Genomic DNA, 14,997 nt, shown 5'->3' on the forward strand with positions numbered 1-14,997 from the left:
GCTCACCGCCGCCGCGGCTCTCGGGGTGTCACAGGCCGGCTTCGGGGTCCAGGGCTCCAAGTCTCCATGCCCCAAAGTGATGCCAGCCCTGCCTGCAGCCCCGGGCAGCCAGCTGTGCCCCCAGCCCGGCGTCGGGTCGGTTTAGAACATCTCACTCCCTCCTCCTCCTCCTCCTCCTCCTCCTCTTGGGCACACCCCACACCCCCCCCCCCCCCCCCCACCCCAGGAAAGACTCCAAATCCACCGCGTTTATTCCAAAGGAGATTTTATTAACGAGGCAAAGAGCTGGAGCCAGGCCAGCGCAGCCCGTGGGAAACCTGACCTGTGCTCCGGAGGGGACAGGGACGTGTCCCCCTGCCGGGACAGCCCCGAGGAGCTGCGGCCACCATCGGGGTTGGGATGCAGCGGGATCTCTGCCTCCAGCCACAAGTCCCCGGGATTTGTTTTCCTCCGGGCTCGGGGACACAACACCGGCTGGGTCCTGGCTCCTGGTACCCGGCCAGACCCCAGAGACCCCAAAAGGCACCAGGACCCGGGGCACCACCGGCTGGTGAGAACCAAACCCTCCCAAGGCAAGGCAGTGGTGTCTGCTGGGCGGAGAGGGTCTGGAGGCACTGCCAAAGGCACTACGCAAACACGGAGATGATGAGAGGTTTAAAAACCCCCTCAGGTCTCTCTCAGCCCTTAATTTTCTCTGCTTGGCACTTCATCCCTTTCAAATTAAAACAAAAGAGCTGCAAGAAGGCACAACCCAGCACGGCAGCTCCTGCATGCAGAACGGAGGCTGAGGCAGAGCTGGGGCTGTCCCCAGCCTCCGGGGACAAAGCCACGATGGCAGCAGCACGTCCAGGGCCACCTCAGCTGAAGTCCCGGTCCGGCAGCACCAGCGGAGCCACCAAGGTCCAGAGGTAGAGCAGGAGCCCGGCCCAGCTGGAGCAGATCTTCACCCACACGGCCGTCCAGGGGCTGCTCAGCACCTGCAAGCTCTCATCCGGCCTGCAACAGCCAACGGGAGGGTGGCAGCCACCACTGTGACACCCAGGGGACACGGGGGTGCCCCGGGGCTGTCACCCCACGGCTGCAGCCTCAGCCTCGCTCCCTGCTCTCCCTCCTCCCAAGGGAGCCCGGGCAGCAGCAGAGGATGCTGGCAAGCCCAGGCACAACCCCCAAAATAATTCAGGCTGATCAGGGAGCACGTCCAGCAGCCTCACGCACCTCAGCTGTGCCCGGCACACAGGCACCAGCACCCCGGGAGGAGGGGACTGGGAGGGGACAGCGCTGGGAGGCCACGGCAGCTCTCACCTGTACCAGTTGGTGAGGGTCATCATGATGTAGAGGGCGGCGAGGAGGAGGCAGAGGTGGAAAAAGGTGTAGCTGTAGGAGACGCCGTCCTGCTCGTTGTCGTAGGCGCGGCGCACCCCGCCCTCCTCCGCGTCCCCCCCCGGCCCGGCCCCGGCCCCGGCCCCGCTCTCCTCCGTCAGCATCAGCTTGTTCACCTGCGGGTGGTCCGAGGAGCGCAGGCTGCGGGCAGAGGGGCAGAGGGATCAGCACCCCTTGGTCACTGCCCCATGGCCGGGCTTTGGTCCTTGGGGCCGTCCCCGGGGCACTCTGGGGGAGGCAGGCTGTGGGGAAACCCTAAAAACTGTGACTGTGGCCCTAAACCAAGGCCCTTCTGCAGCTCTCCTGGAGCCCCTTTAGGCACGGGACAGTCGGGGCAGTTCGGGGTTCACAGCTTGTGGGGAAACCCTAAAGTCTCTGTCACCCTTGCCCAGAGCCCCTCTGCAGCTCTCTCAGAACCCCTTTAGGCACTGGGGGGCTGACTGGGACCTCATGGAGCTCAACAAAGAGAATGAAGGGCAAGGTTTTGTCCCTGGGGAGAAGAACCCCAGGCTCCGGTGTGGACTGGGGGCACTCAGCTGCAGAACAGCTCTGGGAAAGGCCCTGGGGTGCTGCTGGGCACCGGGGGGACACTGTCCCTGCTGCAAAGGTGAGAGGTGTCCTGGGCTGCACCTGCCAGCAGGTGCAGGGAGGGCACCCAGTGATCTGCTCTGTAAGGCCACCCCGCGGCAGGGCTCCGTCCTTCGGGCCATCCCCAGGACAGGCAGAGCAGTCTGGGGTCTGGGGGAACCCTGAAACCTGTGACTGTGCCCCTGGGGACAGGCGTGGCTGGACAGAGAGCCTTTGGTGACAGAACCCCCGGAGCAAGGTGTGACCTCCCCTCCCATGGCTCGGCGCTCCGGGGCTGTCCCCAGGGACACTCACCTGATGAAGAGGGTGCAGAGGATGAAGATCACCAGCCCCACGATGCTGGGGGCGTCCCACCAGGTTGTCAGAGGCTCGGTGGCCGTGGCTGAGCCCGTGCTGTTCCTCAGCAGCAGCGTGGGGTTACAGCGCTGGACTGGGGGGACACACGGGGGTCAGAGCCACGGGCAGAGGGACAGACACCCCCCCCAGGGAGTGTCCCTGCCCCATCCATCCCTGGCCCAGCCCCAAGGCCGTGTCTGCCTCACCTGGCACGTTGGCCAGGGCAGACCAGGTGACGTAGATGGTGTAGAGAGTGATGAGGGATGCCTGCAGCAGCCCCGAGTGTGGCTGCGCCTCCTGCAAACACAACAGTGAGTGCTCAGGGTGCTCCTGTACCCCGGGGTGACACAGCCCCAGTGTCCTGGGTGCTCCTGTACCCCAGGGTGACACAGCCCCAGTGTACTGGGTGCTCCTGTACCCTAGGGTGACACAACCCTGCCCTCCTGGGTGCTCCTGTACCCCGGGGTGACACAGCCCCAGTGTCCTGGGTGCTCCTGTACCCCGGGGTGACACAGCCCCAGTGTCCTGGGTGCTCCTGGGTGACACAGCCCCAGTGTCCTGGGTGCTCCTGTACCCCAGGGTGACACAGCCCTGTTCTCCTGGGTGCTCCTGTACCCCAAGGTGACACAGCCCTGCCCTCCTGGGTGCTCCCCAGTGCCTCACCTGGATCTTGGGCAGGATGGACACAACCGAGACGATGAGGCAGAGGATGAGGTTGATGCTGATGAAGGCCTTGCCCTGCGTGCAGCCCTGGGGCTGGGTGTAGTAGATGTAGAGCAGCACAAGGGCGGCGATGGAGGCGGCGTAGAAGATGAAGGTGATGGTGCAGAGGGCTGGGGGACGACACCAGAGAGGCTGGAGCAGAGCCCCCAGGCCTGCCCAGCTCAGCCCCAGCCGGCCTTGGGATGAGCTGAGCCCCAAAGGCACAGGTGGTGCCAGCACACCCATGTGGGAACTGACAGTGCTCAGAAAATGGATTTCAGGCTCCAGGCAGTGGCTTGAAGCCTGTGAGAAAGCTGGGCACGTAACACTCTCATTGTGGCCTGGGAAATCATGAGGTGGAACCCAAAACAACCCCTGTAAACAATCCCTGTAGATTTCCTCCTCCTGACACCTGCTGTTTTCCCAACTTGTTTACAAGGTGTTGCCCTAAATGACCAATCCTATCCATTGTACCCAAACACTGCATAAAAAGAATCCGTCTTTCAATAAACTTTGCTGTAAGCCCTCTGAAGACATTGGAATTCAAGGTGTCATTATATGTGCAGCCCTGGTTTCGTGCCTGAGATGTTTTGGTTTTCTGAAATTCTTTTCCCAGGGAATTTTCTGTAAACCAGAGACATGTTTCTGTAACTCAAAACTTTGTTTACATTCTTTCCCTAGGAGGGATTTCTTCTTGATGTCCCTCTGCTCTGACCAATGTGAGTGAAGAGGTTTGTCTTTGTGTCGCCAATCCAATTGGTCTGTGTAAAATAGTATAAAAGGGAGACACATCCCAAAAATAAAGGAGTCATTTTCAGCCCTCTGAAGTCAAAGTTCTGTGTCGTGGTGGCGTACAATAGCGTCAATATGAGCCGTCCCAAATCCTGACAACACACCCACCTGCGTACCAGCCCTTGGCGTTGCCCTCGTCCACGTTGCGCAGCCACCGCTGGCTCCAGGAGTGCGCCAGGTCGATGAGCAGCACCAGCTGGATGAGGATGAAGAGGAAGGAGCCGACCACACCGAAGTAAAACCAGACTTGAGAGGAGGAGAAAAACCAGCTGAGAACAGGGCGAGCGAGGCTCGGGGGCACAGCCCAGTGGGCTCGATATTTTCTGAGCCTGAGAATTGCTGAGCTTTTCCCAGGGGAAACTTTTCAACAGTTTTCTTTTTCCCAAAACAACCTTGTGTAAACAATATTCCTTTCCCACACCAACAGGTGTGTTTGCTATTTCTGTTACTGAGCCAAGGGGAGAGGTGTCAGTCCTATGGACCAATAACGTGCCTTTAGCCCAGCGTGTTATAAAAGGGCTGAATGAATTGTAAATAAACCTTCTGATTTCTGCTGCCTCCTGACTGGGGTCAAACATCTTTATTTTGTGTCCTGTTGCGGCACAGCCCTGGGTTTAACCCCGTGCAGAGATGCCAAGGAGAGCACGGGCAGCTCAGGGGTGCAGCCCTGGGTTTAACCCCGTGCAGAGGTGCCAAGGAGAGCACGGGCAGCTCAGGGGTGCAGCCCTGGGTTTAACCCCGTGCAGAGGTGCCAAGGAGAGCACGGGCAGCTCAGGGGCGCAGCCCTGGGTTTAACCCCGTGCGGAGGTGCCAAGCAGGGCACGGGCAGCTCAGGGGCACAGCCCTGGGTTTAACCCCGTGCAGAGATGCCAAGGAGAGCACGGGCAGCTCAGGGGCGCAGCCCTGGGTTTAACCCCGTGCGGAGGTGCCAAGCAGGGCACGGGCAGCTCCTCACCTGAGGTGAAGGCTCCATCAGGGATGTAGAAGGCCCCCACCGTGATCCCCACCAGCACCAGGAACTTGAAGAACCAGAAGCTGTGGGAGGAGAGAGGAGGCACGGTGAGCGCCCAGCGGGGACAGGGCCGGGGGGTCCTGCTCGTCCCCACCCCGGGGCCAAGGGGGGCACACTCACACACCCGTTCTGCAGGGCGGCCCGCGGGTCCTTGCTGCTGCGCACGCACACCATGAGCACGGCGAAGAGGCAGAAGAAGGCGGCCATGGCGAAGCCCATGCGGTACACGGCCTTGTGGCCCAGGAAGCTGCGGCAGTCCACGTGGGTCTGCACCCCCAGCACCGAGCCACTGCCGTCACAGAAACCAGGGAGCTGAAACAGCGATGGGAGCGTGAGCGTCACCTCAGCGCATCCTGCTGGGGGTTGACGGTGCTGGGAAGGTCTGGATTGAGGATCTGCAGGTTGGATTGAAGATCAGCTTCTCCACCGTGAAGCCCTCCTCAGGTTGCCCAGAGCAGCTGTGGCTGCCCCTGGACCTCTGGAAGTGTCCCAGGCCAGGTTGTCCCAACCTGGGACAGCGGAAGGTGTCCCTGCCACGGCAGGGGCTGGAAAGAGATGGGCTTTGAGATTCCTTCCAACCCAAACCATCCTGTGACTCCACACAGCCCTGGTGCCACCAAGGATGGGCCAGACCATGACTGCTCCAGTGCCACGTGCCTGAGGTGTCACAGATAAAGCCACACAGCTGGTCAGTGGAAAGCTGGCATGAAACCAGCTTTTCCCTAAAGCCCAGCTCAGCTGGGAGAGCTCTGCTCCCTCCCACCTCCCTGACTTGCAAGTCATCCGTTGAACCCCAAAAAACAGGATGTAGGAAACTTTCCTGGGAGACACGTGGAAAAAAATAAAAATTACATGAAATGATCCCACTGCATTTCCCCCTCCGTGGAAAACCAGGGTTAATAATGCCTTCTCCCAGTGAGACGCTCAGGAAAAAGAGGAAAAGAAGCACATTGTGACCCAAATATTCACTGGTTTTGATTCAGCCTCAAGTCCCCACCACGAGCTGGGTCATTTCTTCCCAGCGACCTCCAGGAGTTCTTTACCTTGTGCAACTCCTTCTCCACGCCCGGGATGATCATGATGATGGACACGAGGGTGCCGAGGAAGAGGAAGAAGGTGAAGAGCAGGCGGGAGATGGTGGAGTTCTTGGCCGACGGGCAGCACCCACAGAGCAGGCACGGGGCAGAGCCACAGAGACACGACACCTGCAAGGAGACCAGCCCATGATGAGGGGGAGAAACTGGCCCCAAAGTAAGTGCCCGGTTCGATCCTTAAGGAGATCAGCCTGGGAATCCCCACTGTTACCCAGAGCTGCTTACACCACAACCTACAGCCCACAGGACCTCATGGAAACGGCACCAAGTTCCCAAAAAAAGTTGCTGAAAACCAAAACAGCTGCATGAACAGCCAGCATAAAAAATGACACCCAGAGTCTGGCGACACCCTCATGCAAGGATCCATCCATGCAAGGATCTGGTCAAAGCAAGCCCTGCCCTGCAGGAGCCTCCTTTTGGTACAAAATATGAGGTTTCCAAAGTAATTTCAGGCTGCCCTTTCAGTCAAATCCAGAATGGGAGGATATTGGAATTAGCACCATGGGGGAAGCAACTCATCCTGCTGTCCTTCCCCTCTGCAAGGGCTACTTTACAGCTGGGAAAACTGAGGCACAGCATCCCCAAGAGTCCCCAGTGGGTCCTGGCTTCCTAAATCCAGCACGGGCAGTGCTGCCAGGTGCACCCCATTCCAGAGACTCGCATTGTTGTGCCGGAGCAGGGAAATCCTGGCTGAGAAAAACTCACTGGTACCAAAACATGGGTGTCCTGGGTTGCAATGCAGGATGTAACCAGCAGTGTGTATTCTATTGCCAGCTGTTGAAACCAGTTGGGGAGGCGTTTTGTCTTTCTTTATCCCTTCCAGGACCCATCCTCCCTCCAGGGGATCTCTGCTGTCCATGGGCCATCCAGGCTCACTGCAGGGCTGATACAATCCCATCATCCCATGGGGAGAGGCTCCACCCAGGGGGAGGAGCCCAGCATTCCCGCCTGGATCAAAGCTGGCATTCAGAACACCAGCACAGCCTGTGTGCACTGGATTCCCAGAGGGAGAGCGGACCCATCTCAGCACCACTGGAGCCTTCTCCAGGATCATCTCTGCTCCAGCAGAACCACATCTGTCACTGCAGGAGGACTTGGCTGGGCTGACACCAACAGCCTGACCGACAGGGGTCAGGGCGTGTTCTCACTCTGGCAGGGTTTGTGGGATTTTTTGTTTGTTTGCTTGTTTTGTACTACTACATTTATATTTTTAATATTCCCAGTAAAGAACTGTTATTCCTATTCCCAAATCTTTGCCTGAAAGCCCCTTAATTTCAAAATTATAATAATTCAGAGGGAGGGGGTTTCCATTCTCCATTCCAAGGGAGGCTCCAGCTTTCCCTGGCAGACACCTGTCTTCCCAAACCAGGACAATTGGTGGGAATTTCCTACACAGGGACAGTGCAGAATAAACCTCATTCCCTTGGAACAGCTCTTCCTCTCCTGGACTTCAGCACATCAGGCAGACACTCCTGCAGGCAGGGGAAGGGCTCTGCTCTCTCCTGCTGTGAGGGATGTGCGTGAGTTGTGTGTTTATTATGGCCACGTGCTTCCAAATCGGGGCCTGTGGTCGGTATTAATTAAAGATGCCTCGGTATTTGTGAAGGTTCTTGCTTCCTTTTTTCCTTGACAAGGTCAGGATTAATACACGGGAAACGTGGGTTTCATGTTCGGACTTGGATATTTATTATTTCTTATCTATTTACAGCCTCACGAGCCGTGAGCTCTAACTGACAAGTCAGAGAAACAAGGTAAAATGGAGTGATTCTAACTCTCTCCAAGGTTATTTAAGTGCTAATCACCCAATAACGAGGTGACACCTGTATTATTTATATTTCTGACCCAATAATGACCACCCGAGGCCCATAATGTGGACCTTTTTCACCCAGTTACAGAAAACCACCCGAACCCGTGAAGAAGAAGAAGAAGGTGAAGAAGCAGCACTTAGACAACGCCCAAAATCCTCCATCTTAGCTCACATATATTGCTATATACTAAAGCCCCAAATTCTCAGTTTCCAGAATTCCAACAAGTATCGACTCAAATACACATTTCTCATTGTAGGAATCACTGTAAAAAAAAAAAGGATGTGGCAGAAAACAAAACCAGGTGGGGAGCTGCTGTGTGAGCAGGACCCCAGGCCTGTGGCTCCTTCAGCACAAGGGACCACTTTGATGTCCCCAAACCACCAAAGGTGGCTTTGAATATTTTTTAAACATAAGCCCACCATTATTTGAGAAAAGTCCCCTCTTTCCTGACTTAATCCTCTTACCCCATGCCAGCCCCACATCCCTGCCCCATTAACAACTGTGCTGAGCTGATGGTGCCCACAGGAGCAGGGTGGGTGAGAGACCCAAGGTATCCCATGGAAGCTCTCATCCTGCCCCTCCACGACCCGCTCAGGGCCATCACATCGTGTTTTCAGCTTGGGAGCATGGGAAAATGGCTTTCAATTAGAGACTGCTTCATTTCAGCCTCATTAAATGCACCACGTGCATTCAGAGTGCATTAAAATGCACCAGCATTACCGTATTTCCCTTCAATTAAAAAAAGAAAAATAGGGAACAACAAAAATCACTTTAAATGCAGAATTACTGCATCATCTTGATGTACCAAAGCACCTCAGTGCTCCATCCACACCTCCAGCTCCCCCTCCTTCAGTGCCAACTGAAACAAAAAGCACCAGACCCAAAATCAGCAGATCTGTAGAGGAAAGTCATGGGGTTTGGTGTTGTTCAGGAAGGTGTGGATTTGGGGGCTCAGACCACCCCATTCCACCCCATCCCACCCCATCCATGGCAGGGACACCTCCCACTGTCCCAGTGTCCAGCCTGGCCTTGGGCACTGCCAGGGATCCAGGGGCAGCCACAGCTGCTCTGGCAATTCCAGCCCAGCCCCTGCCCACCCTGGCAGGGAACAATTCCCAGTTCCCAATCTCCCATCCAGCCCTGCCCTCTGGCACTGGGAAGCCATTCCCTGTGTGCTGTCCCTGCAGGCCTTGTCCCCAGTCCCTCTGCAGCTCTCCTGGAGCCCCTTTAGGCCCTGCCAGGGGCTCGGAGCTCTCCCTGGAGCTTCTCCTCTCCAGGGGAGCACCCCCAGCTCTCCCAGCCTGGCTCCAGAGGGGCTCCAGCCCTGGAGCAGCTCCGGGGGCTCCTCTGGGCTCTCTCCAACAGGAACAAGGTTTTTGGGAGCCCACAGCATCCCTGGAGGTTTATTTTACAGGGTGAGTCTTACACAGCCAAACTCCGTGGTTGTATTTCTGGTTTCACAGGCTCTTGCAGCCACTGAGGTAAGAGGATATGACATCCCCATCCCACTGCTCTGCTCCATAACACGGGAATCCTGTGGATTCCTTTTAGGACATCCTTTTAGGATAACTCTCTGAAAGCTTCTTCACAGGGAAGCTAAGAAACCCTTTGTGCCACGCAGTGACCCCTCCAGCTGCCTGGGCACTCCTGATTTCAGTCTTTTTCTTTAAAAAGAAGTGGTTAACAGCAAGGGAAACACTCCCAGCAGTGCTGGATGCTCCGATTCTCCTTCCAGAGATTTTTAAATTTGCCCCAAAATGTGAACATGGTGAAGGGACAAACAGCAGGATGGAAAAAGCCAGCGAGGGAAGTGGCTGCAGCAGCAGGAGGGCCGGGGGTTAATGAGGAAGTGTCGGTTTTCAGCTGCTGGTGGAAGATTAAACTCCCAGTATCGACTTCCTCCTGGAGCCCAGCTCACCTCGGTGAGGCTCGTGGTCAGGGCTGCTCCCATCGCTCCCCTGCCCGGAGCTGGGACAGCACGGCCGGAGCTGGACAAGGCAGGGAAACACCACATGGGCCCCAAACACACCCGTGCAGCAACAGCACCCCAAAAACTGCACCCCAGATAGCCCGATACATCAATAACACCCCCAAAACTGCATCCCAGATACACCGATACAGCAACAGCAGCCCAAAAACAAAACCAAATACAGCAATACAGCAACAGCACCCCAAAAACAAAACCAAATACAGCAATACAGCAACAGCACCCCAAAACCAGCACCCCAGCTATACCAATACATCAATAACACCCCAAAAACTGCACCCCAGATACACCGATACAGCAACAGCAGCCCAAAAACAAAACCAAATACAGCAATACAGCAACAGCATCCCAAAAACAGCACCCCAGCTATACCAATACATCAATAACACCCCAAAAACTGCACCCCAGATACACCGATACAGCAACAGCAGCCCAAAACCAGAACCCAAATAACAGTACCCAGTAACAGCATCCCAAAATGGCACCCCAACAATAGCACCCAAAAAGAGCAGCCAGAAACAGCACCAAACAACAGCACCCAAAAACAGCACCCCAACAATTTCACCCCAACAACAGCACCCAAACTCTACCAGCCCAACTACACCAACACCAGCCCAACACAACTGAACAAACGACACCAGTCCACACCACCAGCCCAAAAACATCACCCCAACGACACCAACCCAACCACACCGGCCCAAATACATCACCCCGACTACACCAATACAACAGCACCCCAAAAACAGCACCCCAGCTCCACCAGTCCAGTTCCCTCAGCCCAACAACACCAACACCAGCGCAACACAACCAACCAAACTACACCGGTCCAACACCACCATCCCAAAAATACCATCCAGCAACATCGCCCCAAACCCACCAACCCCCACCACCAACCCAACAACATCACTCCAACACCAATCCAGAAACACCCAACATCACACTAATAACATCAACCCGCACCACCAGCTCATCATCCCCACTCACCACCCCAACAACAGCCCAACTACACCAACACCAGACCAAGATGACTGACTGTACACCAGCCAAACACCAGCCCAAAAACACCACCCCAACAACACCAAGCCAACCCACCATCACCCCCAGAACACCAACCCACCCCACCAGCTCAATTACATCATCCCGGCTCTACCACCCCAACAGTCCAACTACACCAACACCAGACCAAGATGACTGACTGAACTACATCAGCCCAACAACGCCAACCCAAAAACACCACCCAAATTACATCATCCCAACTCCACCAGCACACCACCCCACACCACCACCCCAACATCACCCAAGAACACCAACCCACCCCAACAGCCCAACTACACCAGCCCAACAGCCCAACATGACTAACCAAACTACACCAGCCCAACAACACCAACCCAAAAACAGCCGCCCAGTATCACCCCAACAACACTGACCCACACCACCAATCCCACTACACCATCCCAATTACATCATCCCAACTACACCATTCCAACAACAGCCTGACTGCACCAGCCCAACATCACCCCAGCAACTCCAACCCAACACCAACCCAACTACACCACCATCACCCCAACAACAGCCCAACAACAGCCCAACTACACCAACACCACACCAACATGACTGACCGAACAACACCAGTCCAACACCACCAGCCCAAAAACACCACCCCAACAACACCAAGCCAAACCACCAACCCAACTACACTAGCCCAATTACATCATCCCAACTCCAGCACCCTACACCACCACCCCAACATCACCCCAAGAACACCAACCCACCTCACCAGCCCAACCACACCAGCCCAATTGCATCATCCCAACTCTACCACCCCAACAGCCCAACTACACCAACACCAGCCCAACACAACTGACCAAACTACACCAGCCCAAGAACAACCCAAAACCAGCCGCCCCATATCACCCCAAAAACGCTGAACCACACCACCAATCCCACTACACCACCCCAGTTACATCATCCCAACTACACCATTCCAATAACAGCCCAACTACACCAGCCCAACATCACCCCAACAACTCCAACCCAACACCAACCCAGCTAGACCACCCCAACAATACAACTCACAAATACCCACCCAACATCACCCCAAATCACCAAGCCACACCAACAACCCAACTACACCAGCCCAACACAACCAACCAAACTAAACCAGTCCAACATCAACCCAAAAACACCCAGCCAACATCAGCCCAACTGTACCACCCCACACCACCACCCCAACATCACCCCAACACCAACTCAAAAACACCCACCCAGCATCACCCCAACACCACCAAGCCACACCACCAACCCAACTACCCCACCCCAGTTACATCATCTCAACTCCACCACCCCAGCACCCCATCTGCAAGCCGCCTTTGCCCCAGCAGTGCCTGGAATACTGAGAGTGAGTCAACCCAAAGCCATGCAGACCAGCCAGTGTTCCTCTGCGGCCAAATTAATGAGCAGGCAGGTTAATTGGACCAAACCCACCAGATCAGGCACAGGCTTGGGGAGCTGGTGGCCTTCCTGCCTGCCAGGTGGCTTTGGATTGGTACCACGAGGCTGAGTGTCCCCAGGGGGTGCATAAGGACCTTCCAAGCCCCCAGGGTTTGCTCTGGCTGGGGCAGCCTTCTGCTGGTGACCCCAGCCCTGTCACCCAGCAAGGCAGCTCAGAATGACCACCCTGCTCATGGCAGTCATGGGCAGAAAACCACAGGAGGCAGAGAAAGAGAAATTCTCATTTTGTGACGCAGGGCTTCACTCAGGAGCAGCTTGTGGGGTTTAATGGGAAAGCGCTGAAGGAAGGGCTTGGCAGTCTCGTGGTGCTGTGACTCAAGGGATGCAGGCAGAGCAGAAGGAGTTAGTCAGGATGATTTTGTTAAAAATAATATTAATAATAATAAAAAAAACAGACTAGGGGGGTTGTTCAGTTTGGTTCGGGTTTTTTTCAGTGTCGTGGTTCTTCAGCTCAGACCTGTGCTAGAACAGCCCCTTCAGCAACCAGGTCCACCGGAAGGAACAGCAAAATTAAACAAAGGCCTGTTAAAAATAATAATTTTTTTAAATTGCACAGACTAGGGGGAATGTTTCATTCGGTTTGAGGTTTTTACAGTGTTGTTCTTCAGCTCAGACCTGCACAAAACCAGCCCCTTCATCAACGACTTTCACAGGAAGGAACAAGAAAATTAAACCTATACCGTGACTCTACTCTGTTACCACAGTCTGAGCCACAGTTTTGGGGGGTAAAAAAAAATCCCGAATTAATAGAGAAACCTCTAGAGCCCTGCTCTGGAGGAACTCCCTGCTTTCCCAATACCTGCCCATAAGGAGAAGCCCAGGAATGTGCTACAGAGGGGGCCTTGCAGATCACCCTCCTCCAGTCCCTCGTTTCTAAACATCCTGTTCGTTAAACCTCCAGCACTCAGATGTCAAGTTGCAAAACAGGTCCCATTTCCAGGTTTCCAGGCCAGGCTGGTTCCAGAGCCCTGCCCTGGCCCCATGCCCACAGGTGAGGCACTGCCAGGGACGGAAGTGCCGGTGTGGGCAGGTGCCTGCGTCACCTGAAATGCACACCCAACGTCACAGGGCACAGCACCCTGAATCACACAGCACCCTGAATCACACAGCACCCTGAATCGCACAGCCTGGGCCTGCCCTGGGCCAGGGCACCCCACACTCAGCCCCCTGCACCCCCTGTCCCAGCTCCTTCTCTTACTCCATCCCCACTTTGGGGCCCAGCAGGGGGACCAGGCAGGACGCCCAGCCTCTCATTGCGTGGTGAGACCAGGACTCCCCACTCCTCCAGGTGCAGCAGGACACCTCTGCTCTGCCTTCCCCCCTCCCCCAGGTGCTCTGGGGTGCACCACTCACCCCATTCCCCTCCCCATTCCCCTCCCCATTCCCCTCCCCCACGAGCCTCAGAGTTCTCTGGAGTGAACACTCTGTGTCTCCCATGGATATCCCAGCTGCCCCGAGAATCCCCCACACCTCTCCAACCACAGAGGGATGGAATCCCCTCAATCCCCTGAATCCCCCCATACACAGGGGTGCAACCCCTGGGTGTGCCCCACATCCCACATGTACACGGGGGTGCCTCCCCCGGGGGTCCCTGCATCCCCCCGGCTGCACAGGGCAGGGAACATCCCCTCGGGGGCTCCTACATCCCCCCGGCTGTACAGGGCAGGGAACATCCCCTCGGGGGCTCCTACATCCCCCCGGCTGTACAGGGCAGGGAACATCCCCTCGGGGGCCCCTACATCTCCGCATATCCAGGGGTGGATCCTGCCGGGGGTCCCCGTATCCCCTGCGTACACAGGGGTGCATCCCCCAGGGGTACCCTGCATCACCCTCCTGGCACCCCTGGACCCCTCCGCGCCCGGGTGTGGCGGGGCGCATTCCCGGGGTGTCCCTCAGCCCTGCCCGGGCCTCCCCGGACCCTCCTCCGGGCGCGCAGAGCCGCGGCTCGCCCGCCTCGGGCCGCGGCCGCCGCTGCGGCACCGCAACAGCGCCGGTGCCCCGCTCCCCCGGCCCGGGCGGGCACTCACGCAGCTGAGCAGGGAGCAGACCCCGAGACAGGCCCCCATCGTGCTGCCGCCGCTCCCGGCTCTCGGTCCCGGCTCCCGGTCCCGGCTCCCGGTCCCCTCCTCCGCCGCCGCCCCTCCTGGCTCCGCCCGGACCGGGGAGCTCGGGGCGGCCGCTCCCGCCGCGCCTTCCCCGGGGCGGCCCCTACGGCGGCGGAGCGAGGGAGGATCCGGGCCCCTCCCGACTGCAGGGGAGCTCCTCCATCCTCCCTCCATCCCTCTCCCTCTCCCTTTCATCCTCCTCCATCTCCCCTCCGTCCCCGGTTACCGCCGAGGGAACCCCACCCACACCATGGGGATGGGCTGGGGTGGGGGTCTGGGACATCCAGGACCGGGGGCATGGCCAGGAGCCCTGTCTGGGATAGAAGCAGCCCGCAGGAAGAGGTCATGGAATTCCAGAGTGGTTTGGGTTGGAAGGGGCCTGAAATCCCACTCAGGGCCACCCCAGCCCTGGCAGGGACACCTCCCACTGTCCCCAGTGTCCAGCCTGGCCTCGGGCACTGCCAGGGATCCAGGGGCAGCCACAGCTGCTCTGGCAATTCCAGCCCAGCCCCTGCCCACCCTCGCAGGGAACAATTCCCAGTTCCCAATCTCCCATCCAGCCCTGCCCTCTGGCACTGGGAAGCCATTCCCTGTGTGCTGTCCCTGCAGGCCTTGTCCCCAGTCGTACCCGGGAGCAAAATGGTTCATTTCAGACCAAACAGAACACACAATTGCATTTTCA

At 57.1% G+C, this 14,997-nt stretch overlaps 1 protein-coding gene across 1 annotated transcript; it reads right to left on the bottom strand.

Moving 5' to 3' along the window:
- Positions 1–248: 248 nt before the first annotated feature.
- Positions 249–14,355, bottom strand: SERINC2 (serine incorporator 2). Its single transcript, XM_066204278.1, has 10 exons — positions 14,238–14,355; positions 5,854–6,015; positions 4,935–5,122; positions 4,754–4,833; positions 3,907–4,044; positions 2,968–3,137; positions 2,511–2,601; positions 2,263–2,398; positions 1,303–1,521; positions 249–996 (listed from the first exon to the last, which is right to left on the bottom strand). The coding sequence occupies exons 1-10, from the start codon at positions 14,274–14,276 to the stop codon at positions 858–860; spliced, it is 1,362 nt and encodes a 453-aa protein (XP_066060375.1). The 5' UTR covers positions 14,277–14,355; the 3' UTR covers positions 249–857.
- Positions 14,356–14,997: the final 642 nt, after the last annotated feature.

The sequence above is a fragment of the Chamaea fasciata genome, unplaced genomic scaffold (genome assembly GCF_029207755.1).
Source record: "Chamaea fasciata isolate MVZ Bird 193981 ecotype frontalis unplaced genomic scaffold, bChaFas1.0.hap1 SCAF_26, whole genome shotgun sequence".
NCBI classification, from domain to species: domain Eukaryota; kingdom Metazoa; phylum Chordata; class Aves; order Passeriformes; family Sylviidae; genus Chamaea; species Chamaea fasciata.